Below are 27,850 nucleotides of genomic sequence, written 5' to 3'. Positions count from 1 at the left end.
GGTGTTTGAAGCGGATCCTAGCAAATATTTCTTGCATTGTCTCCTATCCTACTACAGAGATGCAGCTAGCAGTGCTGAAGGAGACTAGAGCAAAATATCTGAGGTTCTATAAATAGCTTTAAAGGGTAAAAAGCTAAAAGTTGACAGATTAAAACAGAGTGATGCAAGTACAGCCTGTAGATGTAGGTCAGTGTGATCTACTGATTAGGTATTACTGAGGTGAAGGTTCATCACCTACTGGCCATAACTTCGTGTTCTCTGTAGCCTGACATTGAGTTGGACTTCCTGTATGATCACTACTGAAACTTCCAGGCATTAGCAGTCTCTGGTGTCCAGCAGAACAAAGCTAGACTGACAGGTTTAATAAGAATATTTCTTTCTCAAGGTAAAATGTTATGTCTGCCTACCAATTGTTGTTTTGATTTTTAAAATCTACAGCAAGCATACCTGATCACCCTCTCATCATGTCTACTGAAGCTGAAACTACAACTACCAACAGCCAGCCTGAGCAGCAGACTCCACCAAAAGCACAACCCTCGAAGAAAGAAAAAAAGAAAGGTAAGAAATACGTGCCTTTTGAACACCTCTTCCAGTCAGTATCCTTAATCTTTCTTTCACTTGCCTAAAACTAAGATCACTCTCACACATAGTTTAACTTGGAGGTTTCAAGCTGATCGTAAAAGTCAGTAAATAATCTAGTAAAATTAATCTAACTGAAAGGCAGGATTTAGCTTGAAAGGGTTGGGTTTTTTTTTTCCACCTCTAAGTTCTAAAGCTCTCAGTTCCACTTGTTAAATGACTCATTTCCTGAGCCTGAGAAGTCACCAAGAGCCCAGAGAAGTGAAAGCCTCCTGGGGAGGTGACCAGACCCAGGACCATCCAGGTAGCTGACAGACTGAACCTAAACTTACTTCCTTCCAGAGAGGGAGTGATGTGTTAGATACGGATACAGACTCCTGTCCAGAGAAGCTAGACAACTCATTTCATAGGAATTATTGTAGATCCAGATTATTTTTTTAAAATATTTTCATGTAAATATAGTTACCTCATAGAGAAATGCATGCTGAGGTACACAGAGCATGTTGAGCATGCAGAGATGAAAAACAAGCAGTTCTGAGAAGTGATGGCAAGAGCTGAAATAGTAAATTAGCTAAAAACCCAATTTGTTACAGGGATGGGGGTACCAGGACTTGTTGCAGAAATAATGGTTATGATAAAAAGCTTTAGCACAGGAACTAGGAAATTCTTGCATACCAAGAAGAGACCTGACTACCACGGAATTAGGTGCTAACTTCTGAAAGGCATATTGAGCATCATGTATAGCCATGGAAAGTACCATTTCTGCTTGATTTGTTTTCCTGAGCACTTATATCTATTTGGCTGTTGCCTATAAATGTTTTGGGGTATTTTTTATGTGGCAAACAAATATTCTAAAGTCCTCAAATATTAAGCACTGGGCTTCGTGCCTTGAACTGAGGCCAGATTCTACAAGAGTACAGTGACCTTAAAGGAGTAAATATCTTGCCATGTACATGATACTGGCAGGACTAAGGTTTTTTTAGTCACCTCTACTCAAGGGACAGTTTTAATATGTACTTATATGTTGGTTTTGTCTATGCTGGGCTTGAAGTTCTTAAATATGTCTTTTTAAAAACAAAAAAAAACCCACAAGTTTTTCTCATTCCAGGGTCAGAAAAGACAGATGAATCTCTCTTGGCTAGATTCAAAGGTGATGGTATAAGATACAAAGCTAAACTGATTGGCATTGATGATGTCCCAGAGGCAAGAGGAGACAAAATGAGTCAGGATTCAATGATGAAGCTGAAGGTAAGGGCTTGAGCTGGCATGTCAGGAACACCTTCTGAGTAGCCTTCAAAAAGCAGATCAAATGATCACTTTGGCACAAGCTCAAATCCAGCTTAATGGTAAAACAGTAAAATAACAGCACATCCTAGATGCATGTTACTTCTAAGGCTGTAACCCTTGCTCAAAGGGTGGTATTTCTCTAATAGCTTGGGAGTGCTCCTTTGGTTCTCTTGTAGGCATCCACTACGGATGTTAATAGTATGAATTTGATCACAGTAAGCTTGGGTTTTGGATGGGGAGGGAGGAACTGTGCAATTTAACATTGACCTCAAAGCACAAATTGACATCCTATGGCAATACTGACACCATGAGATACAAATAAGCCAAAGAATAAATGAGATCGAAGCAACAAAAAATTACTCTGAAGTGCTTAACATTTGCATAGCTTCAAGTGAAGCTGAGAAAGCTCATAAAGGTGCTGCTAGTGCAGCAGTCTAGTGAACTAAGATAAGAAGTTTTAAAGCTCTAAAACATTTACAGGGGAAACATAATCTAGTTCTGAGGTATTGCCTCAAACCTAGTCAAGCATATGTTGTAAGAGGAATGCTGCTCAAACTTGTACAGTTGCATAGGAATAACTAGATTAACACTAGTAGGGTCACAGCCTTGGGCTTATAGGGAATGTAAGGGACAACTTTAAACTCAGTCTAACAGAAGTCTCATCAATTCTTTGATATTTATCGCTTTTAGGGAATGGCAGCGGCGGCCCGTTCCCACGGTCAACACAAACAGAAGATCTCGGTGAACATCTCCCTCTCTGGTATCAAAATAATAGATGAGAAAACGGGGGTAAGATATGACTGACTCTCTTAGTGTGATTCTTAAAGCCTGTGAGGTGCTTGGAAGTTAGACCATCTGAACTAGATTCCTTAATGGAATCACGTCCCCCTTTCTGCATGTGAAAAATGGCTTGTGAAATGGCTGGTAATGCTGAATCCTCCTGCCAGAAAGATAGCTACATCTTACATCAAAGTCTGATAAATGAGTCTTGAATAGAAGCCTTATAATGGTCTCAGTCATTTTAATTACAGAGAAAAGCAGCTCTTATGTCTCTAGGAATCTAAATGGGGGTTGTTTGGTGTTTTTTTGTTTTTTTGTTTTTTTTTTTGTTTCTTTTCACCTCCTCGAATTCTAGGTCATAGAGCATGAGCATCCAGTAAACAAAATCTCCTTTATTGCTCGGGATGTAACAGACAATCGTGCCTTTGGCTATATATGTGGAGGAGAAGGCCAACACCAATTTTTTGCTATAAAAACAGCTCAACAGGTATGCATAAGAAACCCTTTTCTACTTGCTATAAGTGATGCTATTGAGTAAACACTTAACGTGTGATAACAGTGTAGTGTTTTGCTGGTAGCCCTATGAGGTACAGGGGAATACCAGCACAGGAGAATAGACTCTTCTCCTAGAGGAGGGCAGTAGGAATTTACTGTGTTACCAATGGCTTCTATCTTGTTCATCTTTTCTGTAGTCCAGAAGAAAAACACTCAAGTAGCCTTGCTTACTATAATTAACCTTGCTTAATTTGTCCATGCAGTATGGAAGTCATTAGTGAGATGAACAGGAGCCATTATCATGGGCTTTCTTGTACAGTGTCCTGTTACTCTCAATGAGAATGCTAGTTCTTGAGACAAATAGCCGAAGATTCACTCAGAATTAACAGGAATTATGTTAGAACTCCTCTAGTTTTATTCACATGCTGCTTTATATTGCACAGCAGTGAAAACAGACTTACTCAACTGCAGTGCTGTTTCTGGGGCCAGCAAATAGTAGGTCTGGTCTTCCTGGACTTTCTTTTGGGTGGGATTGTGATCCTTCTATGATAAGCTCTTCCCTATGCAGAGATCCTGTATTCAGGGTTTGTCTCTCTGAAGAGAATCTGTACATAAGCAGTATCGGAAACAAGCTACTTGGAATTACTGCTGGGTATTACGCAGCTTCCTAAATGACGTGAACTTGTTAGGTATTTACAGTTTATTAGCTTGCCTTATAATGTCTTTATTATAGTCACTATCATGACTTGATGAGCCAAGTCTTCAAAGCTAGTAGTATCTTCACAAACATCCCTGCCTGCCCTCCTGGAGAACCTGTTGGCAGCTTCAGGCCTGTTGCAGGCAGAACTGAGGGCCTCCTTTTTGGAGCATGTTACTACTTTAGTAATAGCTGTAACACCTTTTCTTAAGCCTGTTTTATTAGTTTGAGTCCTGTGTTATACTGGCTTCACTGGAATTGCAGATTAAATACAAAAGCCTTCTATGTGGTTCTCTGGAGTGAAGTCTGTTCTCAGAGCTTTTCACCATGGGGTGCTACTTGCCAGCCTATAAGCTTAACCAAGCTGTAGACAGCTCTTGACTTGCTGCTGGTTGGTTTTTAACACAAACTTGTCTAGCTGGGAAGTGAGGACTTCTGCAGCTCTAGACTTCTGCAGCTGTAGTTTGTCAAAGTTGGTCACTCTTCAAATGGCTTTCCTAGCAGTTGCATGCCTAAAACCCTCGACTAGGGAAGGATGGTGCACAGACATACACAGTGAGATTTGTTCACCAGCTTCTCTGCTTGAGCCAATGGTAGTGGTTGAAAAGGTGAACTTGTCCTGCTCTAGACACTGACACTTGCTATCTGCCTCAAGCAAAAGTTCCAAATCAGTACAGCTGAACCTGCCACTACCTCAGTAATGACTCAAAACATTCTTGCCAATGGGTGTGCAGGGAATGCAGTGCCTTTCTAATTCATGCGAACTTGTAATCTAATTCACACCAAATTGTCATTGTGATGCAATTACCACTTAAAGCTGGTATCTTTTCTATGTGTTTGAGGTAATGATAATCTTACCTTATGCTTGCTTTCCTTATTTACTAATTGCGTCCCGTTTAAAATAATGTAGTATTAGCTTTAGAAGCTTTTGCCAGGTTCAGTGTTGGAGGTGGTGGGAACAGGTGGATGCAAAATGTTTCTCCTCTCATGAGACTACCAGAGGGCTTCGATAAACTTTGCACTTTCAAGGAAATAAGATTAGAAATTGCCATGCACTTATATAATCTTGTGCTACAAACTTCTTAGCAAGAACACAGCAGGCGTAGAACAAACATACAGCAACTTTCCCTGTGTAGTTAACAGCAGTTTTAAGTTGGTTGTGACCTATTACCCTTGAATTCTACGTAAGCTCTCTTGTATGTAGACTAGACAGTCCTTTAAACTCTTGCTTTTCCTACCCTCTCACTATTGACGAAAGTTCAGCCTGCTGCACAGCTTGCTTTAGAAGTCCAGGGAGAAATAGTACATGGCCTAAAAGCTATTCTTTTTCAGGCTGAGCCTCTAGTTGTTGATCTTAAGGACCTCTTCCAACTGATATATAATATGAAGAAGAAACAAGAAGAGGACAAGAAAAAGGCAAGTAAAATTATAGAAAAAACATTAGTCTGCATAGAAATAAAGCTTGCTTCATCTTTGGCTTGGCTATTGGGCTCTTGTTAGACTTGACACTGAGATCTGCCTAAATCCAGGATCACTTGAAGTTATTGGTTGGTAACTGTATCATCAGTTTAATTACCTTCTACTCTCCAAAGTGAGAGGCTTTGGGTATTCTGCATAATGTCTGGTACTAAAAGCCCTCTTTTCCTCTTTAGAGTGAAGAAGCAGATAAGACTGAGGTAGGTCATTCCAACTTAGCCTCACTTGTTAAGGTATGCTGCTGCAACACAACAAGCTTTTGACTTCCTTTACACTGCCAGCATTACAGAGGCAATGTGAAATGCCCATTTACATTGAAATGGGAGTAAAAGGGGCCTACAGAATACTGAATAGTGACCTCCCTCATACTTCCTCTTTCCATCACTTGCTCTTTGAAGCTTGCAAGTCCCTTGCTTAAGGCAAATTTTGACAGTCCAATTATTGCTGACATCGTTATCTATCTGTTACAGAGTGGTAGTGAAGCACCACCTGCTGATCAAGCTGACAAAATGAAACTGGTAGGTTAAATTTTAGAAGTTCATGCTGATGCCACTGAGGAGTTCATAGTTGACTGCCTCCACATTGTATGAGGGTTGCGATATTTATAGATGAGTTTACAGTAGATGTGCATAGTGTTTGACTCTTGATCCTGCAAGAACTCTAACGAATACCAATTCTTTCAATATTTCTGGCTTCAAGGGAGTTGACCAGATGGACTTATTTGGGGATATGTCAACACCTCCTGATATGAGCAGTCCCACAGTAAGTAGGATCTAGCTTATCTTTCTTATATTTCGCTTTGAGAGCAAACTCAGTCCTAGTAATAAGATCTGGTTTTACTTTGTTAATCCTGGTTTCTGCTTTGACTGAGACATCTGTCTAGTTATCTGTGTACTAGTGTCTTAGCAATATAATAGTATCTACTTGCTAACTAGACTAGCTAATGTCATTTTTATCCAGCAGAGCTCACTTGAGACTGCATGACAGACATAATACTGTATTATTAGTCATAGAATCATAGAATGAATTTGGTTGGAAATCCAAAAGATTGTCTAGTTCCAATCCTCCTGCCAGGGACAGGGACACCTTCCTCTAGACCAGGTTGCTCCAAGCCCTGTCCAGCCTAGCCTTTAAACACTGCCAGGGATGGGGCAGCCACAGCTTCTCTGGGCAGCCTGTTCTAGTGCCTCACCATGCTCATAGGGAAGAACTTGTTCCTAATGTCTAGTTTACATCTACTCTTCTTTTAAAACCATTACTCCTCATCCTATCACTGTACTCCCTGATAAAAATGTCCTTCTCATCTTTATGGACAAGTGAACCCTAAAGTAAGTCCCTTGGAGCTGACTTCTGGCCATTCTAGATCAGTAGCCCTAGTTCAAGATGTGGCTTAACTCCACAGAAGTGTGCATAAACGTTGTCATAGCTCAGTATGACCCCTGAAATCTTACCAGTTTATTCTGACACTGTAAGACACTACCAGCTATGATACAACTGGTGCTGTCAAGCCAGCTAGTGACTAAGTCTTTACCCTTATACTGCCTGCTTGATGGAGAGATGGCATGTTAATATCTTCCACTGGGAAATAGCTCTCCAATTTTACTCTGAAGCTGAGACTGCAACTTGAAATCTCACTAAGGCAGTGTGATTTCACAACTTGTCAAAGCAAGGGACTAGAACTCAAGAGTTCTTGACTCCAGTGAAAGCTTAGGTGCAATTAGTGCTTGATGACTCTAGTCTCTAGTCCATAGAACAAGCATCTGATGCTTAACTAAGTGATTTTATAACAGGTAGTTTCAGAACCTCCATGTTAAAAGCAAGTAGCTGTGACTTGATGACAGCCAGCAGTGCTTGCCTTAATGACTTACAAGGTGAAGATTTAGTGCAACACTGAATGCTTATTAGTATAATGTATTGGATACTAGGTTCTCTCTTTTTGCAGCTGTTTTCCTTGAATTTATATACTATGCAGCAAGTCCTACATAAAACTAACTCTGTTTTTTCTTTCTGGACAAATAGGAAGCTAAAGAGGTTCTGTTAGTGGATCTAAATTCTGAAATTGAAACCAAACAGACTTTTACAAAAGAGGATCTCTTCTTGAATGGCATCACAACCTCTCTTCCACCACCAAAGCCACAGCCACCCTTCTTGCCTGAGAGTTCTTTCTCTACCAATCTCAGCTTTTTTCCTACACCTAATCCAGACCCTTTCAGTGATGATCCTTTTGCACGGCCAGACCAATCTGCACCACCTTCATTTGATTCTCTAAAATCTGATCAGAAGAAGGAAAGTTTGAACACCTTGACACCAGTGTGTAATGGTCCTTCAGATGGTGATATTGACTACTTTGGTAAAGAGTTTGACCAGATCTCTAATAGAACTAGCAAACAAGAAGCCCTAACATACCAGTGGCCACTTGAGAGTAAGTCACCTGCAGTGAAAACTCCAAATGGGGTACCAGAGACCAAACAGAATGGTGCCCTTAAAGCCCTGACAAACCTGTTTGTGGAAGGTTCTTCCAAAGGATTATCTCTGCAGAATGGAATAAAGCTGGATTCTGAAAGCAATATGCATTTCATGTCACATGAGCCCATAACAATTAGCCCACCACCACAAAGCACCAAGCCAGGAAGAGGAAGGAGGTCTGTCAAGGTGAACCATGTTCAAATAATTAATGGTGATATGCATGCTGTTACTCAGAAGCTGGGTGAAGGAATCTTTTCTTTCCTTATACTGTGTATCTATCTGGCTAAATAGCTTCACAGCACATCTACTTCTTTTCTAGCTACTGTGCTTACTCTAACATCTCTGTAGCAATGGTACATTCTAACACTTGTGAATGTTTCATAGTAGCTATGGTCACTAAATTATATACTCTCTTCCTTAATGCTGCCGTACTTCTGTAAAGGTCTGTAAAGGTAAGTATGCTGCTGTATTCATTAACACTTCATATAAATGCTGAACCTGTTAAGATAGCTGTATGTCCATCAACCTGTGTTTCATAACAATGAGGTATGAATATTGGCTAACAGAAATCTATATAGTTTCTCAGCACCTCGCTGCTGAGGGCAATCTCAGCAACTTGCTTGATAAGACATAGGTTGGCTTTTGGTCAGCTGCATTTGTCTTGCACTCAAATGATGCAAAACTCTGCTGCTAGGCTTGCCACAGCTGCAGGGGTCACTACAGATTAAGCAGGAACATTTAGAGGGGTGGGGAGCAGAGGGAAGCTCATTATTATAGCAAATAATTCAGTCCCTTTAAGTCTTATTCTGCTGTTGACTTGTAACTCCTATATATTATATCTAGTTAATGCCATGCATCTCGGTAGGCATGAACCAAATGGTGAAGTTTGAAACTTTAATGCTTGGTCTCTAAAGGATACTCCAAAGCTTCCATCTCTGCTCTCCTTGTAGCTCTGGGCTGGTGGGTCTTGATCATCTAGCATGTGTTCTGTTATGCCATCTCACTAAGTTGCTTTTTTTTTTTTTTGTCTTCTTTCCTTTCTAGAATGCATCAGATGACTTATTTAGCTCAAACTTCTTTGTGCCAACTACAGAGAGCCTTAGCTTGACCTCAGTGGCACAAACAGGACCTGTGCCAACTAATCCCCTGGACCTTTTCAAAACAAATCCTACCACAGCACTTCCAGTGGCTGGTCTAGGTTAGTTCACAAGTGAAGGTCTTGTTCCCATCTAAGATATCTGCTAACACCAAAACAGGGGTTCTAGTTTTCCTTTACTTTAGATGTAGTGCGGTGCCCTTTAATCCATGTGCTGTCTGCCTCAACTATTAAATTCTGCAAATAGAGGCATAAACTCTGCGTCCTTAACTAGAGCAGCATTTTTTGCTTTAACTTTGACAGATTTCTGCTTCAGGTGCACAAGGTTCAAGTGTGCCTAGAACAACTTGGGAGGCGAGGGTGACAATGCTGCAGAGTTTTAGTAATCATTTGCACAGAAGTAACTATACAGCAAATGCATCTATCACTTCTGTGCTACGACTATATAATAAAAGTTCCTTCTTTTATTATATCAATTTCAATTCTATTCCTCCATGACTGAAATGGAGCAAACTAAAAAATGCTAACCTCCTTCTCTCCTCCTCCCCAAATGACTTGATTTTTGAGTGTAAACCACCACATTTTTGCAAACAGTACATGAAAAACGTTTTGCTGGTACCCTCAGTGGAATTGATACTCTCTTTGAGGTCTTCTGATATCTGAAGTGCTGTATAACAACAGTCTCTCCCTCCCCCCAGGTGGCATGGCAGTAACTTCACCATGGAGTGCACAGACAACTGCCTTCACCCAGGCTGGCTCAGTCTTTTCTGGGTCTGTGATGCCTGCTCAGTCTACAGGATTTACTCAGCCATTTACCTTTGGCACTCAAGCAGTGCCAAGCTGGAGCCAGCCTGCATCTTTTGGTCCAGCAGCCTCTCAGCCCTCTGGCCTCTGGGCACAGCCAGCACAAATACAATCTAATCCATGGGCGAAGCCATCTAGTGCTGTAAATCCCTTCCAGAGTAGCGTGTTCCCATCTTCAACACTACCTGCTCAGACCCCATCTGTACTGCCAACAACAACCACCAGCCCACCTCAGCCACCACCTAGAACTGTGCCTCAGAAGGAGCTTACCAAGAAAGAAAGTGATGCTTTTATTGCTCTGGATCCACTTGGTGATAAAGAGATGAAGGATGTCAAGGAAATGTTCAAAGACTTCCAGCTGACAAAGCCACCTGCAGTACCAGCAAGGAGAGGAGAGCAGCAAAACCTTTCAGGTGCTTCTGGAGCTTTCAGCAATTATTTTAGTAGTAAAGTAGGCATTCTTCAAGATAGTACAGATCATGATGACATGGAAGCTAGCAAGCTCTCTGCTAAAATGACTGGTAAAATATTTTTTTTCTTTGGATGGCTGCTCTCAGGGATTGGGATGACTGATCGCTGGTCTTTTTTGATAGAACTAAAAATTTGATTCCATGATTACTGCAACAGGGTTGAAGGACTGCCTCCCTTAATAATGTTACAGAATTGATCAATGTCGGTGGTCAGACACTGACACCTAGTGCCTAAACTATTTGAATAGAAAAGGTAAATTAGGTCCATACAATGTTAAAAGTCCCATGTCCCATCTAGCTTAAGCATCATGAAGGACAAGCAGGAGATAAAATTGTGAGATCACTCAAAGCAAATTCTATGCGGAGATTTTTGTGTACCTGATTAGATAAGCTTTGGTGTTGCTTAGACAGAGCTGAGGACTTGTTAAAGCTTTTAAATGATTACAGCAGTTTGTCTCTTCTCCTTAGAACCACCAAAGCCTGTTCCCCAACAAAGTGTGCTGCCTGCTGATGTCCTATTTGAAAGTCAAGCTAAAACAGACCTTTTCAGTACCTCATCTGTAAGTAGTAACAAAAAGCAAGCAAACAAAAGAAACTAACTCAAAACTAACCCAGCCAACCTTTCTGTCCTTAAGAGGGGTGTCTGTGTTTGACTGCTGGCTTAGTTCTGGCTTTAGGCTGTGGAACAAAATTTCTTGCATGTGTGAGGCTAATAATTAATCTAACACAGGGCACTTGTGCAAGAAGGCAACAAAGTATGATTCCATTTGGCTTGGGTCCATAACCAGTTCCCCACATTGCAATCCCTAACAGGAATTTCTTCAGTATTGGGAGCTTCAACAAATGACAGTAAAATCATGTAGCTGCAGAAGTTTTCCACTTTGATTATACTTACCTTTCTGTGCAGTAGACTAAGCAGTGCAGACTGAAGCTCCCTTGCTGAACAAATGCGAGGGTCCCATGTTCAGTACCCGCTGGGGATAGAAGAGGCTTAACCACGTCACTTCCTTTGGGACAGAGCACTTCAAGCCCTTGGCTGGAAACTCTGGATCTGTTCCTGAATGCTGTCTTAAGACATTTAGCATTTGGTTAAAATAGATCTCATCATAACTACACTGGCTCAACTCCAAATAAATGTTCAGGTATGACATGTGGCTTTTCTGAAAGATACCTTGACTTAGACTTAGATAACTGCTAACATGGCTTTGGAGCCCTTTTCTCTTGTTAACACAGTACAGTTAATGTATACTTAGCAAGGACTCTTCAGTATTCTATCCAGAAGGTGTTTGGAACAGGAACTAGCTGATACAGCCATGCAGAATAAACCTGGTGAAACCTTGAAACCCACTAATGGCTGGTGATCTCTTTTTTTTTTTTTTTTTCTCCCCCCCCCCCCCCCCCTCCCAGAGAGAATCTGAGAAACCACCTCCTGATTCTTTTGATGATTCTTTTGGCAACCCATTTGCATAGATAAGGTAAGTCTATCACTAATAAGACAACCTACTTCATTCTCTGAAGTTGATTTGTAAAACCTTTGGTAAAGAGCTGGCGAAAAACTACTCTAGCTTAACTGTAATGCTTCTCTGAAGTGTGATAAAAAATCTCTAGAAGAACACTTCTGCTAGAAACCCTCTACTCAGACTTATGCATAGCTGCAGCCAAGCTAAGCCTAGCCAGCTTTTATTTCTTTCTCAGAAATAAAGATTTATTCTTCCACAGATTTAGGTTTCAAGGCCACAGCAGAACTCAATTTTTCCCTTGAGGAAAGTTAATGAGTAATTATGTACTGCAAAACTCAGAGGGGCTGACTAAATTCCTTCGGATACCTCTCTAGGAGAGTGTTAGTACACAGCACCCCATACAGATTTCTGAAGCTTAATCCCCTGAATAATTAAAGGTTTGTACTCTGGGTGAATTGGAATAAAAACAGAATAAGGGCTCTTGTGAGGGCTTTTGCTACTAGAAACTAATGTAACTCCAACTTTTGTACCATTGTCTTGTGAACATAAACTGTGAAACCAGAAATTCTGTTTTTCTGCCACACTTCTGTTAAAAGCCAGACAGTGTATGAGGGGAAGATTTGGAAGATAAGTGTTGCTATTTATTGCTTTAGTTTTGTTCTTCGTGGCTTTAAGCAAGTTTAATCAATAAAACTAACTTATAGCTATCCTAACCCTAAGTCCTGTTCATCATACTAGGTATAACCGGAAAAGGACAAACAGAATAACTGGATCTCTTCTCAACATGATTTTTCTACGTTTCACTTTGCTGTCTGCCACTCTTGCTGCTGTTCCATGATGTCTGTAATCTAAATACATCCAGGTGGATTGAAACACAAACTCTCAAAGAACATGCTGTGAAGATGATAATTCAGGGCAAAGCAAATGGAGAGCTGGACTTCAGTTTGACTTGTGCTGGAGACCCAAATGCAAATTGGTGGATGCTAATTTTACTTTAGTTCTTTGCAATCTTCCACAGAAGAGCTTAGGAACACTAGGTCTTATAAACACGGTCACTGCAATTCTTCTTTCTGTAGCACTTACTGTCCTAAAACACAGGAACTGAATGTACCTGGGGAAGAAGTGAAGAAGGGAATTGAATTAGTAGCTAAAGTTCCACACCTTAAACTAGGTCAGCTGCCTGTTAACACAACAGCACCCAGTTAAGTGGATACTACTGAGCTCTAATTGGTGACTGGTCGTATGACTTGGTCTCTGAGCCAAAGATATAAACTGTATGGAAAGGAAAAATAATAAATCTAATACTTGTCTGTTTAATGGTAAAATTATCATTCTACCATGAATGTTTAATAAAGGGACTAACTATGGGGTCTGTAACAGAACTGTGGGAGTCCTGGGTATTAGAAGTCTACACTGTAGGGTCAGATAAGCTGAAACGCTTCTTGCAGAACATTGAGGTAGTCATGGACACTAACTGTTCTGTTGGTGCTAATATGGGGATCTTTTTTTCAGAGAGGGAAATCCACTAGGATTACTTTTCTATGAATGTGGCTTGGCAGACAAATGGAACAAGCAGATAGGCTTCTTGCATATATCTCAGTGAATGTCTCTGATGTTGCTCAGTTTCAGTTGTCATGGTGCAGTGTGGCATATTTCCAGTATGTTAGAAGGCAAAAAGACAATCATGGCTTCACACCAGGCCTAGATTCCTTGTGAACAGATCTACCACTTCTGTGCTGTTAATGTGGGGTAGTCTTCCATTTCTTAAACTGTGCCTTTTCTAAAGAACCTCTTGATTAACAGATCTCTAGGTCAGTTGGTTATAACTGACTATAACAGCTGCATTCTTGGCCAGTGGGGATAGCTGATGTGTTGGAAGTTTTTCTGATAATAGCAAGTATAAACTTGAAATAGTGTTGTTAAATCAAATGCCTAATCAGCTGCTGAACTGAAGAGCTAAGAAAGTCAACTTGAATACAGCCTTAGTACCCAATTCAGCCAGCCATGCAATAGTCTTGTATATAAACCTCTTGCACTTTCTGTAATGCAAAAAAGCTATGAATTTAAGTGTTTGTCTCAAACTGGAAATGTAGAAACTTATGGATGTTACACTGCTATATAAAACTGTAGTATCTCAAGTGATATTACCTAATGACATTAAACAGAAGCAACTCTTCATATCAAGTGTGGCTTTTGATTCTGTTTTCCATAATTCAATTTTATGGTTTACTTGACATTGGGAGTCCAGAACTTGCTAAGAATTTTCTCACACGTTCTAGCTATAGCTGCCTGAGAGCAAGTTCTTAAGTCTTTCTGCAACTTCTTCATCAGGCCTGTTCCACAGGTGTTTTCCCACAGTAAAAAAAAATAAATAAAATCCCACTTAACTTAGTAAAATGCCAGTAGAAGATTGTCCTGTAAGTTCCTCAACCTGAGTTTGCTGTTACTAAAGATGCTTTCTTGTTCCCTTTTGCAGCAACCTGGAAGCCAGCTCCTTAAATTGCATTGCCTTAAGAAGTTTCGCTAATTCAACTTGTCTATTCCAGCTTTGCAGGAGGTCTAAACAGATGTGGGGGACACTGAATTAGAACATTTAGCACTTCTTCAGAACAAATTTTACAGTTCCTTGCAATGCAGGTCGCTGAAAGGGATTAAATATATTAGTTACTGGTTTAGATTAACCTTCAGTACTTGAGACTGACCTGTAACTATCAGCCTAGTGTATCACTGAATAAATAGAATGGGTGCATGCTTGCTTACTTTTTAATGCTGTTTGATTTGTGTGGTTAACAGATTGAAAACAATTCATTGAAAGGCAGTTGGTATCCAGCTTGAAATACAGGCCTTATGCTTCATAGAGATTCACTGATTTCCATTTATAATTCCCCCCTGCCGCGTGGCAACATGTAACTTAGTACTCAAAGGTACTATTGCAACAATCGGCTGTCTTGGTGCTTGAGTGAAGGAGTATGTTTACCAGTATTTGAGTTAAACATCTAAATGACCATTTGCTTGTCAAGCTAAAATTAACAGTCCATCTATGCTGGAGTTTTGAAATAGCTGTCAGGATGATCACTAAGAGCTGTTCAGCAGTACCTCTTACAAGCTGGCTAAAGATGCTTGCTCATCTGCAAGCTTAGTTTGAATAGAAGTTTACTCTTATTTTTGTCTCTGTCTTAAAGAACCATGAACTGTGGTGGTGTACATATAGCATCCACTGAAGTAGGGTTGATGAAACAATACAATATTGCAAGTGTTTGTGTCTTGCATTATTGCTCAACAAATTAGTGCAACTGGACACATTAAGCTGGGCTGAGGCTGCATCAGATTTAAGTTGCTCTAAATGAAATTATCTAAAAGTAAGGACTGAACAGGGGAAAAAATTGTCTGCACTATTCCACGCCATCCCCTCTTCCTGCCAAACAAATCAGGGGACAGAAAAAGTTCTCTTACCTGTTGTAATTTGGAATATTCTTATACTAGATAATTTTTTTTTTAAGCTTGCATCCAGATGCTTATTAACTGCTAAACAGTAGGTTATTTATGAGTTACTTCTGTCTTGTGACTATGTCCAACACATTATGCCTTAAATCTGGATTACAGCAAACTACTGAATAGGAATGCCCCTCTACAAAGCTAGCTTGTGGTTTTGGGTTTTGGTGACAGAGTGAAAGCTTGAAGAGTTTTAGACTCCCTCATAATGACAAAAAATCATGTGTTGTTTTTTACATTGCCTGGGGGAGGAAAAAAAAAGGGGATCTTGGGAGTTTATTCCTCTAACACTCCAAATGAGGATTCCAAAAATGTTAGACACTGAACTTGCTCTTGTAAACAGTAATGCTTTAGGAACTATTTGTTCCTTAAATGAGTCACTGCTATGACTACTTTTTACTAGGCAGTTAACTGTTCTTTAATTAAATAGAAAATGTCTTTCCCATATTAAAAAGTACTAGTAAACAAAAATGGTTTATTTTTTTAATCTTGAAGCTACTTTACACTATTTCTCAGTGTCCATGTAGGAAGAATTGGAATTTTCTGAAAAGTGGACTTTAGAGCACTTATCGTAAGGCAGCTTTGGCCACTAACTGGCAGTCTTCAGTACACCCTGCTTTTTGTTTGTTCTTTTGGTAATAAATAACAAAAGGAACAAATAAAGTGCAAATTCAGTCATGGTGATTTTTGTCTATTTATCTACAAAATGAGAAGCATGCATGTTACCCTACAGCTTATATCCATACTATGCAATTTAGAGGTGGCTGCCTCACTTTTGGAGGAAAGCAGAAGGTAAGTGTGTTTCATTTTCTGCGGATACTTGTACTGTTTCTTCAACACAAAGCATAAACTTCCAATTCAGATATTTCTAATGGTAACTTGCTCAGTTAACAAAAAAAAAAAAAAAACTACTTCTTAACTGTATTTCAAGGAGTCAAATAGAAATGGTTTATCCATCTGTTGTGGATGTATGTGGTACAATAAAAATGACAGCAGCTGAAGTCATGTTCTGGGGGGAGGTGGAGCTCAGCCAACTGCTTTCTATTGCATACCGAGTGTGAAAATATAATCGCAAGTGGTTTCTTTCTGAAGTTGCACGCTTTTATGTTGACAGTACTTCTACTCCTGTTTAAAGTCTCCTAGACTGCCTATTTCTAATTCTTTGGAAATATAGCCTTTGTTTTTTCACTGTGTCACTAGTAGGAGAAATAAAGGCTTAGTCCATATGAAAACATCTGAAGAGCTACACACTACCAGAACTAGAGCTGCCAGGTCTATATGTCATTTAGGAGAGAAGTCAGTACTAATTGGTGAAAGAAAATGAGTCTCTGATATATGCATCAAGAATAAATGGGTATCCATCTGCTTTAAGACTTAAATTGCATTATGTGAAGCATTTTGTGATTACATGTTAATGCTAGCTGAACAACCAAGATTGTCTCTTGCACATGTCTCTAGGACTCCTTATGTTTTGATGGTTATTGTTATTTTGGCATTCAGATCCAATTAAAGCACCGGTTTGATATATTGAGTTAGAAATTCTGCAGCCAGAAGATATGGTTATTATGGAGAGTACACAGTAGGCAACAAGGGCCAGCAGCTTGACTTCACATCATACCAAAGATTTCATGATGGTGCTAGCACAGTTAGCTAAATGATGACCTCATGTGGTTCTGTCACATCTCCCCATTTAAGAGAGCCATGCCTTCTCTCTTGGACAGTGCTCATTGTCAAATCAAAAGTTTTTCTTGAGTCATTAGTCTTGTAAATGGTCAACTGAACAGCTCTGTATTTTGAAGTATGGCTCAATAACAAATCACCAAAGCTGTGGCCTGAGGGTGTACGGAATATATTGTGCCATCTCCAAGACAAGGTGTAAACAGTTTTCTGTACTGCTTGTGAAATGGCTCTTCATTTTGACAGAGCACTTTCTCATCCCTCAAATAATGGATACCAGAGAAGGCATTTCAATATCTAAGCTTGCCTCTGAAGTTCTTGCTCCCAGCTGCTACCTTCAGTGACAATTCTTCAGTAGTTGAACTGCTTTTACTGCCTCTCCTATTTAAGCTGTGTGACTTAGTATCTTCTGATGTAGCATGGTTTTTCAGTAATCCTTTCTCCCCATGATTAACATGGAAGTGACAAGCTTGCTAATTCCCCTAATATCTTTGGGGTTTTTTCTAAACAATGATGTTGAATAAAACTTTCTAACCATATGTGTTCCATTAAATTTCCAGATCAACACTGATGGTGGATGCATTGTTGGTGTTTCAAGAGTTCACAAGACTCATTTACAATGAGCTTTTTCTCTTTTCCTTTTTTTTTAATTTTTTTAAATTTTTTTAAATTCTTCTCTAGCTTCAAGTAAATACAAAACCTTGCATTTACTGGATCTGCATCTGGAGGGGGCTTTGGGGTGTGTGTACACCACTCAATGAATGTTCTTGCAGAAGTTGCTCAGTTATGATTGCATGAAAACCTGTGGACCTATAAGTCAGCTCAAAGACTACTCTCAGCTCTGGTTTCTAGAAATTGAGAATTTCCGTTTACATTGAAAAGTTCAACTCAGCCTTTCCTGCCTGGGATTTTTATTTTAGACTCAAACCAGTAACTTAAAGGAACCTTTGGGAGGCTTTTAAGGATCTGTACTTGCTTGTGTCTGACTGCTCCTTTAGGCACTCCTCCTAGACACTACTCTTCATGGTTCATTCTTACTGGCTGCATTTTTAAGCTAATAATTTAAAAGTTCAGAAATTCATTTCAATATAAAATTTGACAGTACCTGAATACCAGATAATTGCTAAGAATAAGATATCCATCTGCCTTCAGAAATCCTATTAGGTGATTCAATATATCGTCAAGGTCTACTGTGCAAGGCTTCCCACTCATACTATCTTTAAGGACAACCTGTCAATCTTCAACCCAAGATGCCAAACTAGATGCTGTTAATCAGAAGTTTACAGTCCTACATCAGTAAGGAGATGAAAAGTTCATATATGCAGCAATCTTTGCAGATACGGGAAAGAACAAGCTGATTGTCATTCATTTGCCAGAGTGTTAAATTTTCATTTCTTCCCTCCACTGACTTTAATGTCATGTCAAATGGTAGAAAAACATGGAATGGAATACTGTTCATCAACTTTCCGAAGCATTGCCTGCTTATTAGAAAGTTACAATGAACTGTAGTACTGCTGAAGTATTTGTAAGATTAGCTAATTACAGCTGAAGGAGGTTTTCTCATCTGCTAACCAATGGATTATTGATTTAGGTGCTCAGAGTGCACCAGAGAATTAGTGAAAGGGAATTCTGTGTAAAAATGACTCTTCACAAGGTTGTATCTCTATAAGGTACTGCAACAATTCCTGGTGCCAAGCACACAGCAAAGCCTCACAATCCCCTACCAGCTAAGAGTTTGGAGGTTCCTATTGTATGGAGAGAATTCTTATTTCTGCTGACCATGGAGATTGGGCATGTTTGTGCTTTTTGCTGTTTCCGTTTTTGTTGGTTTTTTTTTTTTTAGAATCCTACCTGTTAAAAGCAATATTTTATGCCAAGGATTCATTTACTGCAGGCCCTGCTTTGAGGTTAGGAGGCTTCTGGGAGGGGAGTTGTTTAGAAGCAGCAGGCAAGACAGTGGAAGTGCATGATGCAGATACAGCAGCAGCTGTGGTGCGTGTTTAGTGCTGGTGCGTGTGACAGTGGAAAGTCTGAGACATCAGAGCCAGTCAGGGTCAGCTGAACATATGAAAAGTTGCACAACAACCCTGTGATCCCTGAGCTGTTTAAGATTCAATAGCTGGAAAGAAACGTAGGTCAATTTATAATCTCAGTAACAGCTTACTACGTATGTAACCTGAACGTACAATAAATGGCACCAACAAGCAGAACCAACTGGTATATCTTGTCCAAACCGCAGATTTCTCAATCTTGTGGAATCTGGTTACGTTTCTTTGGATTCCTGATGTACGGGGGAAGGGTGTCAAAGAGTGTGGGGCAAGGCCCTGCCTGCAGTGAAAGCCCATACATCACACTGCAGGAGCTGCAGACCTGCCAACTGGCTGGGCTCAGCAAAGAAGGTCCCATTGTAAAGCAGAAGAAACAGCATTAACCTGGAGAGGTGCAGCAAGATTTTCTTCACAGTGGATGAATACTAAGCATGTAATGCCAAATTGGAATGAATTACGGAGAACAAACCGGGCAAGTTAGACTTCAATGCTTCTCCATTCCTCTGCTTCCCAGCATTGTTACCTGAGAAAATGAGGTTACCATTAAACTATTGTCCTTGGTTTTTAAAATTAATAAGTCATCCTACAGTGAATAAGTTTTTAAGGTCTAACTGTGGGTGCTTTCCACTGAGTAATGGCAGCGATGGCTTTTCACTTAGTAAGAGCCTGGAGTTTCATGGTATTTACAACTGAGCACCCACTCTAGAAAGTATAGGCCTAACTGGCAAAGTATTCAGCTCGGCAAGCTGAAGAATACTTAGGTAGCTAAACACTTGTCTGTTTTTTCCAACTATATAAGGTAGCCTGTTAGCAAATAATAACTTTATTTATGAGGCTTCTTTCAACTCAGGAAAGAAATTAAACTTTTATCTAGGCATGAGGGCAACCCCATTAAATTTAATAAGCTAAAAAATCACAAAGACATGTACTGAAGTGCTATGTCTGTTTGAGATGTGCTGCTGTGCTTTTGCTTTCAGCTTTTGGTATGGGGAACACAGGCACTGCCTGAATAGGGAAACTGCAGATTTTCTCTGTGTATCGTAGTTTGGTCCTCTTCAACAACATGACCCACCAGAAGAGCACAAGTTACATGCAAATATCTAAAAAGGGGAAAAAGAGCTGGCTTATTAAGTCTTCAAAGATTTTTTAATGTAATTTTAAACCACCAAAGAATTTAATATTAGACAGCTGTTTATACATCTAAGTACCAAGTACTGCTATGAAAGCGAAGCAGAAAACAGCTTGAAGATGCTTCAAAATATTAGTCTATGGTTTAAATACAAACTGACATGTGATTTTAGCGTACTGCCCAGGACTGTACTGGAATGTTTTGTTTGTCAGCTCTTCAGAAAAAGCTTTCCACAGGGGAACAAGAGAACTGAATGCTCCATCTCCGATAGATTGTAAACTGAGCAGCTGGAGTGCATGGGGGCCCTGCGACCCATGCACCTATCAAAGGGTAAGCTATAGTTGGAAATCTTTGTTTCAAAGCCACAGCCAAAGGGACATTGTGTGTCTGCCTTTTGGTTATTGGGAACATATCAGACTGCAGCTCTTAATGTTGTATGTTCATAATATTATGGAACCCATGATTATTTCAGATCTGTAAACCATAAAAGTAAGAGAAGACTACATCCAGATGTGCAAAATTGGCCGAGTGTTCTCATTCAAAATGTTTTGTTGATAGAAATTATCTATTTTGGCCATGTTGATGTTTCTATTATGAACATTACTTTTTAATACGTTTTACCTTTTTAAATAGAAAGCAATTTTTTTCAAAAGCAGATTTTTATTTTCTTAGCAAATTTCTTCTTATAAGACTTAAAGAAAACTTAAGATTTGAAAGCCTACAATATATATATGATGCTTGTCCTCCCTGAATTGAAAGTAATGAAAATAGTGAAATAAAATAAACAGTGAAAAATAAGAACCTCTACATTCTTGCTAAAATATTATTAATTGAATGTTCCAGTACACGTTTTTTATGTCATGACCAGTGCCTATGGATTTTTGACCAAAAATTTCACCAAAGATGCTTCATTTTGAAAAGTTCTAAGTTCAGTTGAAAATTCTCCCATTCTGGTAGTTTTCTTTTCTCTCTAAGTAATGTTAATAGTGTTATTTATCTTTCAAGTTTCGCTCTAGACGCATTGAAAGATTCGGACAGTTCGGTGGAACACCATGCCTGCAGGCTTTAGGAGATACACAAAGCTGTAAAACCCGCCAACCTTGTCCAGAAGAACCAGAAGCAGACTGTGGTACTGACTTTCAGTGCAATTCTGGTAAGTTTTGTTTTCAAGCCATAGTGAGTTATGCAATAACTCAGGAAATCCTGAATTTAAATCTATTTCCATTGAAGACAAAATGCATACACAAGAAGAGAGATATGCTTCAGTGCTTTTCTAGCTGGGGATAATCTCCTGAAGCAGTAACTTATTTCTGGGTTTTAAAGGCAGTCCATGAACAGGTGGGTTGCAACGCCACAACTCCAAAACCACATCATGAACAATCCTTGATAAGGGCTATGTTCCTTTCATCTCCCATTGTAATTTGCATCTCATTTAAATTCTCCTGTAATTACTAGTCCATGTTTAAAGGCTGACCATACTGTCAGTGTCCTTTCTTCTAGCATAGCTGTTCCTCCTGCTACAGAATCACTATATTTTCTGAAAAACCACTGGGAAAAACTAGGGCTGAAGGGATCATCATAAAATGGATAGGGAAGTTTACTGACCAAATTGGTATCATGTGTGCTAGATGGAGACCAGAATTCCTCTAGATTCAACGTAAGATGTAAATCTGTAAAATGATACATGCATGGCATATGAACAAATGTAATGTTCAAGATTCATAATAAATCCAAATAAAATAGGAAAAGTTAAAGGTAATATAATTAGTCAAAAAAGAAAAGAAAATATGCTAAGTGAATTCTGAGTCCCAAGCTATTGTCACTGTTGTCTTCATCTCAAATACTGTGAAGTGCAAGTGGAGAAATTAAAATTAGAAAGTATGTATTTAGATACTAGTTCACAGTCATTGTGTGGCACTTACAGCTGTGGCAGATATCAGCAAATGTTTTATTATTCTAGGGATAAATTTACCCCAAATCTTTAAATTCTGTAGAAAAAACCCAGTCTTTGTAAACCCTGTGATATGCACCCTTAGGAGAACTACGACTTCTCTGTGGCTTTAGAACACAAATCACTATAGTTTTTGACAGTACAGTGTCCATATTATTCAAATAATGTAATCCAAAGAGCAACAGTTCAAACAATTCAGAAATAATTCTTTGTTCATATTGAATTAACACTTTCCTGTATTCTCTTAGTATAAATGTAACAAGCCCCTATAACAATACACTAGTAATCAAAGATTAATACAGAAAAAATCACAGGAAGTAGCAATTTTCTTCAAATGACAACATTTTTCACTTACTTTTCTCACTTACTTTTCTCAACCATCCTAGTAAACAGTAGTATGTACATAAGTAAATACAGTAGTATGGGTTTAGGGTTTTTCTTTTTTCATTTAAAGGAGGCAGGGTCTTGGGCTTGAATTCCTCATGACAATAATTAAGCATGCGAAGAGGAAGGTCTCAGTGAAGAGTAGCTGGGATGCTATTTGAAGTCCATCTTGGAAAAAAAAAAACCCACATTCATTCAATGTTATATTCTCTGATTAGGTCGATGTATAAAGCGGCGACTTGTGTGTAATGTAGATAATGACTGTGGAGACTTTTCTGATGAAGATAACTGTGAATCGGACCCACGATCACCATGCCGTAACCATAATATTGATGTGTCTGAAGTTGGCAGGACTGCAGGGCAAGGGTATGTAAAGAGGAAAAAGTAGTATTGGGCCTTGTGAAGAGTCTAGGACTGTCTTCAAAGACAGCTGAAAACACTAGGGCGCACTGACACTCCCAAAAGTGGAATCTGAATCATGTTCACATTTTATTCAGAAATGCTATGTAGCTTTTAGACAAACACCTAACTACTGTTTTATTTTGTACACTTGGGGAGAATAAAATATTATGCAGACTGTTTAAATCAATTATTATATTACTACATAGAATTGTGTGTAGATGTTACATGAATATACTCACAATAATCATTATTTAAAAGTAAAATTTATAGATATATAGATATGTTTCAAGTGAGTTTTCATAATGAATCAGTCATTCCCAATTAGTTTAGTAACATTTATGTCTATAAGGGAGAAAATGTGTCTTGATTATTTATGCGATGGGATACCTTACTGTAACAATACTCTGCCTGCAGCTTTTTTCCAAAGTTACATTTCCCAGATGTCTGTTGTTTACAGGAGTTTTCATCATTAACCTAAGTAGAAAATTAATCTTTATATTCTCAAATGCTGCTGTATGTCTTTCGTTTCAAACAAAAGGAAGTGTGATATACTGTTTATCTACAAATAAAAGAGCCAGAAAGCAGTGATCCAAATGGGAACAGATGAAAATAAAAGTATACTACAGCACCACCTTGTGTTTAAATGAAAAGGACATATTCTTTTCATTTGATTTGGTGATAGTGTTACTGTTGTCCTTGTAGCACGGGGAAGAAAGCCATATACTTGGGCATTTTTAGGAGTAGCCTCTTTATTATTTTCACCATAATCTATTACTAAAATATTCCATGAGAAAATGTTATATAGATGTGCGGTTGTGACAGTGGCGACTTTGATGAACTGATAACTACTTTCTACCCTCAGACAAGTATACTGACATGTATCAGACATAAATGTTGGAATTACTGAAAAGATTCAAATCTATGAAACAGACATAGAAGAGCAAAGGAATGATACAGAATCAGCAGTTAATTTTTTTTAAGTATCTCTTGTACATCGGTAGGTAGATGTATAGAACTATACAGCCAAAATGCTTACTTCTCTGTTATTGTAAAGGTTCAGATTTTCTCTCCTCTGTTCCAAAGAATGTTATTATTCCACCAGATCACACCCTGTGAGAAAAGAGAGTGCTACAAATAGTTGCATATTCCTTCTACAGATTTGTTGGAGGTTGTACATACTTGATATCAAAGTTCCTACCTGCAAACAACCTAATACAAGTTATGAAAAAAAAACCAGGTTAAAAATAGATGTTGGAATGTCCATTTAAACCTATAGGGAATGCTTCATCACAGATACATTGGTCAAAAATAAATGTTTTACCTCCTTTTATTCATTAGGTTCTCTTTGTGCTTGATATTTAATATCTGTATTTGTTTATTTGTTTATTTCTCATACAAAGCACTTAAAAAGTAAGAGCTTTGTAAATCCCTAAAAGTGCTTCATGAAAGATGTATTGTTATCTCCATTACACAATGAGAGGACCACAAGAGACAAGGCAAGCTGCTGTGTGGATGAAGCAATATGTAGTTCCACAACTATAGTCTCCATTTCATACAGAATCTGACTTTTTTAGTCATAATACCATTGTCTACAGGCTATGGGTGCTGACACCTTTTCCGAAGCATAATCTCTCTTGTATTTCTTTTGTAGAATCAATATTTTAGGCATGCAGCCAATGGCCACACCATTTGACAATGACTTTTTCAATGGTCTTTGTGAAAGAGTGCGTGATGGAAACACACAGATGTACTACCGCAAGCCATGGAATGTGGGTGTTCTCATTTATGATGTAAGTGTAAGTTGTTTTGTGCAAACCAGGATGTGTTTAACTGGATGCTGAATCCTGAAATCCACCTGGAAGACTTGGCATATGTCTTCAGTCTGAAATCAGCAGCTTTTTAGCATCAAGCTTTTGACAAAGTCCAGAGGGAAACAGGTTATATTGTCATTTGCTTTAGCAGCTAAGCTAACTCATGACAGATAAGTTCCCACATGTTCGTCGCTGCACCTGTGCCTAGTAAATGAAACTATCTTTCTGGAATGTTTATAGTATGACAGGATGAGAAGAATGGGAGATGTACTGGGTAGAGCAGCAATTCAGCTACTTTTTCAAGGACAAACAAAAGATACTGGTATAAAGGCAGGAATAATATTATGATACTCTGGTCCCACTTGGGTTTTCTAATCAGCAATGTCTTTTTCTGTCCTACTGAAAAAAAAAATCTAAGAGGCTTTTGAGATTCAGACTATGACTTCCAGTGAGGTTTGAACACCAAAAGTATTAATGATCTTAGAAACATCAATGTCATATTCATTTCAGAAATCAAAGCAGTATTTTGCTTACCAAATGCTTTCCATATCACTGTAAGTAGATGCTTCACAGAAAAATTATAGTTTAATACAGGTCCTGCCCAAAATTAATAAATCTGACACAGAGATAATTGCTTATATTTGATTTTGGTGCATGATTATTTTCAGTTACTAAAACTCTTATGTGCTACTAAAGTGTACAAAAATAAACAACACTGAAATAGGTATCCTGATTTAGCTATTGCCTGCTGTAAAAAAAGAAAGCAAAATCATAATTCGGATTAATTGCAGGTATTGGGACATATTAGCAATTCTTTTCTGCATTCTAGGAAGGAGCTGGAGACTAATATTCCTTACATGTAAAGGAAAAGTTGACATATAAATTACTTTGACAGTGTTACATGCTGAGATTTAACACTCACTGAAATATTGCCACTGCAGTTTTCTGTTTACTCTGTAACCACTGAATTGATTGAGATGAAGGGGGTCAGTGGTATTTCTATTTGTTTTGTTTTGAAAGAAAAATGTATTGCTAAATTATGTAAAACATATCACTTTAAAGTGCTGTGTAGATTTTTCTATTACTGCCTGGTTTGTTCTCTCATACAATCTTTTCATTATATTTTCTAAGACAAAAGCAGACAAAACCTTAACATCGGAGTTCTACCATGATCGCGTAAAAATGTTACGAGAGGTTTACATAGAAAAAACCTCACACTTTAATGCTGAGTTTTCTGTGAAATTCATACCTACTGAAGGAAGTAACAAAAGTAGTTCAGAAGGAAACTTCAAGTATCATTACAACAAGAATTCAAGTTTAAGTTCTATCCTGAAAAGCTCCACAGAAAGGGTAAGTTTAATCAAACTAAAGGTTTTAATGTAACTATTTTACAAGCAGTAAAATTTATACAGTGTTAGAATAACACAATATTAATCTTTCTAAGTATTCTAGTTGCCTGCTAATTTTCTGTTATTTATTCACAGAAGTGAAATCCTGGCGATACTGGGGTTAAGATTTCAGATGTGGCCAAATGTAGCTAAGCACACTGCCATAATTTTGGTCTGTCAGCTCTCATGCTCTCATAAGCAATGCCCATCTGGTGGTTCCCTGCAGCATGTTTGAAGGAAATGTTCTGAATAAACAGTCTGGGAAAAGCAAGCCTATTTGGGAGTTACCCACAAGTCATACTGCTTTACCTGTCCTTTGAGACAGAGAATAGGCCCTACCTCATTTTATTTAGTAGAAAAGATGTAGCCTTAGAATCTGGTGAGGTCAAAGAGACAGAGATCACAAAATGTGATACTAGACATTGTAGATACTATAGCGTAAACTACCAGCTGGGTGCTAGTGGAATTAACCAACCAGGTCCTATACCCTTTGCCACCATATATGCCAAAGTCTGTGATTGCAACATGCCATGACATACAAGGTACATCAACTCCATAATACTGAAATGCACCACATGCAAGGAACTCAACTAATTCAAAACCTTGTCAGCCTTGTTGCCTAGGATACATTCAGATTTCTGGAGAGAAAATGGATTTAAGGAAAAAACTAAGATAACTTTTATAACTGATTAATTAAAATACTGCTGAAGAGAAAGGTCTGTACTATAAAGAGAAGCTGGCATACAACACTGACTTTGTATTGGCATGAGTTTTCTTGGGACAGAAATGGAACATTCAAATCTCCAACCAATCGTCTCCACAGATACAAAACATGAATTCTGTAGTTCGGGGTATATTATAGGCTGTTCATAGTGTAGTGGTTTGTGACAGGACTTCTGGCTTCAAATTTTTGTTCGGAGATCAGTTCAGAAAATGAGTCATGATCTGTCACTGGCAGAGGTTTATCACCATAAACTCACGTTGCTGCAAGTTAGTGGACTGGCAGTGTCTGGCCAAGAACCCTCCAGGGCTCACTTGTGAGTTAAAGCCAGGAACAGCCCAGGGATATCCAGCTTGTAGAAAAGCAATTTTGTACAAGCTGGATGGCAGGAATATTTTCACCTAAAAAATTTCCTCAGAGAGATTTAGATGCCTGAAGATTCCTGAAAGTCCAAAGCAGGACAGTTTAAGATCCTTTAAATGGTGCCAGACAATGTGATGGTCTGTTGCTAAATCCCTATTATGTACCACCTCTTGGTAACTATTGTTTAGCAAGTCAAGTACTGCAGATAATGGGGATTGGAATGCATGTGTTTCCTCAAAGTCTTCAGGGCAACTGTTTCACAAACTGTCATGTGTTACGGGCAGCGGCTATGTCCTAGTTTAGATTATGATATAAAACAATCTTCAGTGTAATTTATGAAAATATCAGTCACTATACCTAGACTAAGAATGTATGCATGGGTCAAACTCCTTCAAGGAATTTTTTTCCCTGATTTTCATTTTATAACGTTTCCTGGCAGGGGGTGGGGGGTGTGTGTGATTTTAATTGGAGCTGTGGTCTTCCTTCTGACAGTCTGAGAATAACAGAGAAGTGATCCAGAAAAAGAGAGAACTTAATACTCTGCCTATAAACAAAGACAAAACCAGCTGACCTCAGTGGGCAGCTTCTGTTATCTAGTGAGCCATAAGGAATTAATTTTCAGTGTTATGAAAGTCAGAAAGGTAGATATTGTACTTTAAAAAAGACCTTGTTGTTAAATCAATCACACAGGGCTTGCTGAAACTAGTAAAGAGAAAGTTGAAAAACTGGAAGAACAGAAATAAACTAAATCTCTTGCTGCTTGCTCATTTTAAATTGGAGAACTTTTAATTTGAATTAAACAAGTTTGTCCCTGTTGTAAAGGGCTAGATTGAATGGCATGTTTAAAAGTGCTGCAGTTTCATTATAAGTAAAA

General features: G+C 38.7%; 2 protein-coding genes across 2 annotated transcripts in view; both read left to right on the top strand.

Annotated features, from left to right (window-relative positions):
* Nucleotides 1-385: 385 nt before the first annotated feature.
* On the top strand, nucleotides 386-11,620 carry DAB2 (Dab, mitogen-responsive phosphoprotein, homolog 2 (Drosophila)). The gene is made up of 12 exons (XM_010015096.1): nucleotides 386-558; nucleotides 1,688-1,827; nucleotides 2,557-2,655; nucleotides 3,002-3,133; nucleotides 5,171-5,254; nucleotides 5,785-5,832; nucleotides 6,014-6,076; nucleotides 7,334-7,966; nucleotides 8,825-8,978; nucleotides 9,575-10,093; nucleotides 10,619-10,710; nucleotides 11,558-11,620. The coding sequence occupies exons 1-12, from the start codon at nucleotides 465-467 to the stop codon at nucleotides 11,618-11,620; spliced, it is 2,121 nt and encodes a 706-aa protein (XP_010013398.1). The 5' UTR covers nucleotides 386-464.
* Nucleotides 11,621-15,808: 4,188 nt separating this feature from the next.
* The window catches only part of C9 (complement component 9), a 16,539-nt gene continuing 4,497 nt past the window's right edge, over nucleotides 15,809-27,850 (top strand). Inside the window, exons 1-6 of the mRNA XM_010015097.1 lie at nucleotides 15,809-15,894; nucleotides 20,193-20,286; nucleotides 20,962-21,109; nucleotides 22,510-22,657; nucleotides 24,345-24,483; nucleotides 25,636-25,854. Of these exons, the coding sequence (XP_010013399.1) occupies nucleotides 15,809-15,894; nucleotides 20,193-20,286; nucleotides 20,962-21,109; nucleotides 22,510-22,657; nucleotides 24,345-24,483; nucleotides 25,636-25,854 (834 nt within the window). The remainder of the gene's footprint in view (nucleotides 15,895-20,192; nucleotides 20,287-20,961; nucleotides 21,110-22,509; nucleotides 22,658-24,344; nucleotides 24,484-25,635; nucleotides 25,855-27,850) is intronic.

This window comes from Nestor notabilis, unplaced genomic scaffold (assembly GCF_000696875.1).
Source record: "Nestor notabilis isolate BGI_N333 unplaced genomic scaffold, ASM69687v1 scaffold5385, whole genome shotgun sequence".
Lineage (NCBI taxonomy): Eukaryota > Metazoa > Chordata > Aves > Psittaciformes > Psittacidae > Nestor > Nestor notabilis.
Note: the sequence above shows the minus strand (reverse complement) of the source record. Positions and strands in the feature narration are given on the sequence as shown.